The sequence below is a fragment of the Bombus impatiens genome, unplaced genomic scaffold (assembly GCF_000188095.3).
Source record: "Bombus impatiens unplaced genomic scaffold, BIMP_2.2 scf_2618, whole genome shotgun sequence".
Taxonomy (NCBI): domain Eukaryota; kingdom Metazoa; phylum Arthropoda; class Insecta; order Hymenoptera; family Apidae; genus Bombus; species Bombus impatiens.
The window spans coordinates 3698-7045 of NT_179037.1; the positions used below are offsets into that span (position 1 = coordinate 3698).

Genomic DNA, 3348 nt, shown 5'->3' on the forward strand with positions numbered 1-3348 from the left:
GCTCTTACCGGAGCGCCTCGGCCTCCGCCTCTAGTGTCGCTATGCGTCCTTGCGCTATAGCGAGGGCGCCGGAGGCGGGGTCTATTCTCCTCACCATCTCTGTTGCGCTCACAGTGATAGTCCTCGCCGCTTCCTTCAACGTTTTCTCCTGCGTACCCTTGAGGTTGCGCGATGTCTCGGCAACCTTGGTCACCTCGGCGGTCCGACGGATCAGACGGATCAGACGCATCTCTTTGGCTAGGTCCTCTTCCTCCGTCGTTTCTTCAATCTGTGGGTTCTCCGTGTCCAGTGTGGGGTGGGAGGGCCCCTCTTTTGGCAGGGCCGCCCTCGTCATGCTCCTGGTGCTGACGTGTGACGGCTCAGCAACCAGCTCCACTTCGCCCCCTCCTCTGACGATTCCCCCTACCTCCTTATCTTTCGCCACTGTTGCGTCTTTTTTTCGCCATTGGGCGCAAATATGGCCGCTTTCTCCGTACTTGCTGTTCCACCAGCCGCTGTCGCTTTCGAATGGCCAGCGGCACGCTATGACGCACGTGCCAATATGGCTGCGTCTGTGTAGTTGCTCGGGTAGCGCGTGTGGCGACGCTGTTGTCACGCGTCCCAATATGGCTACCCCACCGTCATAACCTTGCACTCGGTTTACCTCCGCCCTTAGCGGCTTTCCACACCAGATTTCATGGGTTCCTACACGCGCTTTGCTTTCACGGGCGCTAGTCCTTCACTCTGGTTACTTTCCTTGCCTGAATTATCCGGGTTTCCGGAGATTTCGAATACGCTCACGGCTCCGTCCTCCCTACGTCTGCTCTACTACACAGTCACCACGAAACCCCTAGGACTCCACCTAGAAACACAACTCACATGGAAACAGCATACTAAATCGATAACAGACAGAATACAGACAACGAGAACACAAATGCATTGGCTAACAAGTCGAAAATCCAAATTAAGCATAGACAATAAATTAAAAATATACAAAACGATCATAAAACCAATCTGGACGTACGGAATACCACTATGGGGGGACAGCAGCAATGAACCATATAAACAAAATAGAGACAGTACAAGCTAAAATTCTTAGAACAGTAGTAAACACCCCATGGTACGAAACGAGGATATACGGAAGGACATGGGAATACCAACGGTCGAAGAGGAAATTAGCAGACACGCAGGAAAATATAAAGAAAGAATAGGAACACACCCAAACCGGCTAGCTGTGGAAACGATCAACACCTCAAACATGGAAAGAAGACTGAAAAGCAAACACCCAGCAGACCTCACAAAGGACACAACCTAGCAAACACGAACATGGTGTCCCACTGGGGGTAGCCACCAACATGATAATCTAACAGCTAAAAAATTCTACCAAACGTCCAAGCTGGACAATTTGTGAATGTAAACAAGTAAATAAAAAAAAAGAAAGGAAAAAAAAATTTGGGATTTTTACTTTTCTCAAGCACTGATGCTGAGATGTAGTTGTTGTCCGTGATACTTGTAGCGCTGGCTGTAGATGTCGCTGCTGAGGTACTGCTATTTTTCTTCTAATTTAGATGCGTGGAAGAAAAATAGGACACGGACACCGGGATTCGAACCCGGGTCTCGAACTTTCGTAACCTAAGGCGCTAACCACTGCCCTACCATGGTCCGGTTGTAGTTACTGTCGAGTGACGGTATTTGTTGTCGAGTGCCGCCACAAAGCCATAGACAAAAGACTGCGACGAAGTCAGGCCATAAACAGTAGACAGGCGACGTTGGCTTCGGGATTTTTAGTTATTGGGTAACACAGCTAGCGTGCGGATCTGGACCAACTCAAATTGTATTCTTACTTATAATTACACTTCTGCATTAAAATATATTTTCTACCTTACAATTCATCCACGAGTTTCTCTGTTTATACATCAAATAACCTCAACAATAATAAACATTTTTACAGCCCATCGATACTAACGCGCAATACGCTGCCATGGGCACACAACTATGGATTGAGTTCATTCTACCGATCATTTTTTGCGAATATCTCGGAAACTAAGCGAGACCGTCGATTACGTATTTAGGAAAAATCGGAGGTGAAGTAGCTTTTTTGCAGTTTGACAATTCAGTCTTTTCTTTGAGGTATATTATAATTTACGACCGACCTATTTCAATATTGCCACGTGAATGTTTTAAGTGAAATTTCCATAGGAAATGAATTTCTACCACATTTTCGAGATTTTCTACAACTGCGGAACATCAGCGTGTGAGCAGCACATTTCTTCTGACAGCAGTCTCCTGTAATGGTTGCAGATCCTGCAACTGGATCCGCATACAAGTAGCTGTGGTCACGACAGAATAACTATAGCGCGTTGTTTGAACGTACCTCAACTTTGTGCTTATGAAAACCGTACCTGGTAAGGCTTCGCGCCAGATACAGATACGTGAAGAAAATAATAACGTATTTGCTATCGTAATCTAAAATCTCCCAAAAGTTTTCTATCTTATTCGGGATACCATTTTGTTAACTTATTTTCATCTCGACACAAGTTATAGATTAACTTAGGTATCATTTTTAAAAAATTATAGATTGTGGCTACTAAGTATAAAATATAATATGAATGAACAATAATTTTTTATGAATATACTAGGAAACTGATAAGAATATGATTAGGAATATATATGTATATATACTAACAATTACTCACATTTTATTGACAAGTGTCCAAAAAGTTCGCAAGCTGCCAGATTGAACGCATGAATATCTTTTGCACCTTGAGTAGATTTTCTAGCCCAAATATAAATTCTTACGTCTCTGTACTCCTCTTTATTTTCTTTAATATTTGATTTACCTCTCGTAATATATATATTGTGTGCTATTTGTTTATTTTGCAAATAGTCTATTATCAAAAATGCCCAATTAACAATGTCATCCATATTCTGGACATTGAAATACTTTATACAAAATCCTTTTACTGGGTAGTTTCTTAATATTTGTATAGGCCCTGCATGTTCTTCAAGATCCTGAAAAATAGTATTAGTGTAGATAATAGTGTAATAATAATGTTATACAATAACAAATATTAGTGTTAACGAAATTATATTGAAAAGAAAATTACAAAACTTGCAATAAGTAAGTAAAGAATTTAGCCTTTTATCCATCAGTAACATATGATAATTGTTATTTAGATTTTCCGGCATCTATTTGAAGAAGGTTTAATATCTGATGGACATTACAATTAGTTACACTAACACGTGACATTATATATCAATAACGTAACGATATATCAATTGTTAATCATCTTCACCATTAAAATGTAATTAAGAAAAGTGAAAGATAAAATGATTGTTTTATATTGTTCTCGTTAATGATATTAATTA

At 41.1% G+C, this 3348-nt stretch overlaps 1 protein-coding gene across 1 annotated transcript; it reads right to left on the reverse strand.

Moving 5' to 3' along the window:
• Window positions 1–2600: 2600 nt before the first annotated feature.
• Window positions 2601–2995, reverse strand: LOC105681877 (GDP-D-glucose phosphorylase 1-like). Its single transcript, XM_024372032.2, has one exon. It carries the CDS (start codon window positions 2902–2904, stop codon window positions 2668–2670), a length of 237 nt encoding a protein of 78 aa, XP_024227800.1. The 5' UTR covers window positions 2905–2995; the 3' UTR covers window positions 2601–2667.
• Between the last annotated feature and the right edge of the window lie 353 nt (window positions 2996–3348).

Excerpts from the sequence above, each read along its gene's own strand:
- LOC105681877 (XM_024372032.2), bottom strand. The coding sequence starts at position 2,904 with ATGGATGACATTGTTAATTGGGCATTTTTGATAATAGACTATTTGCAA.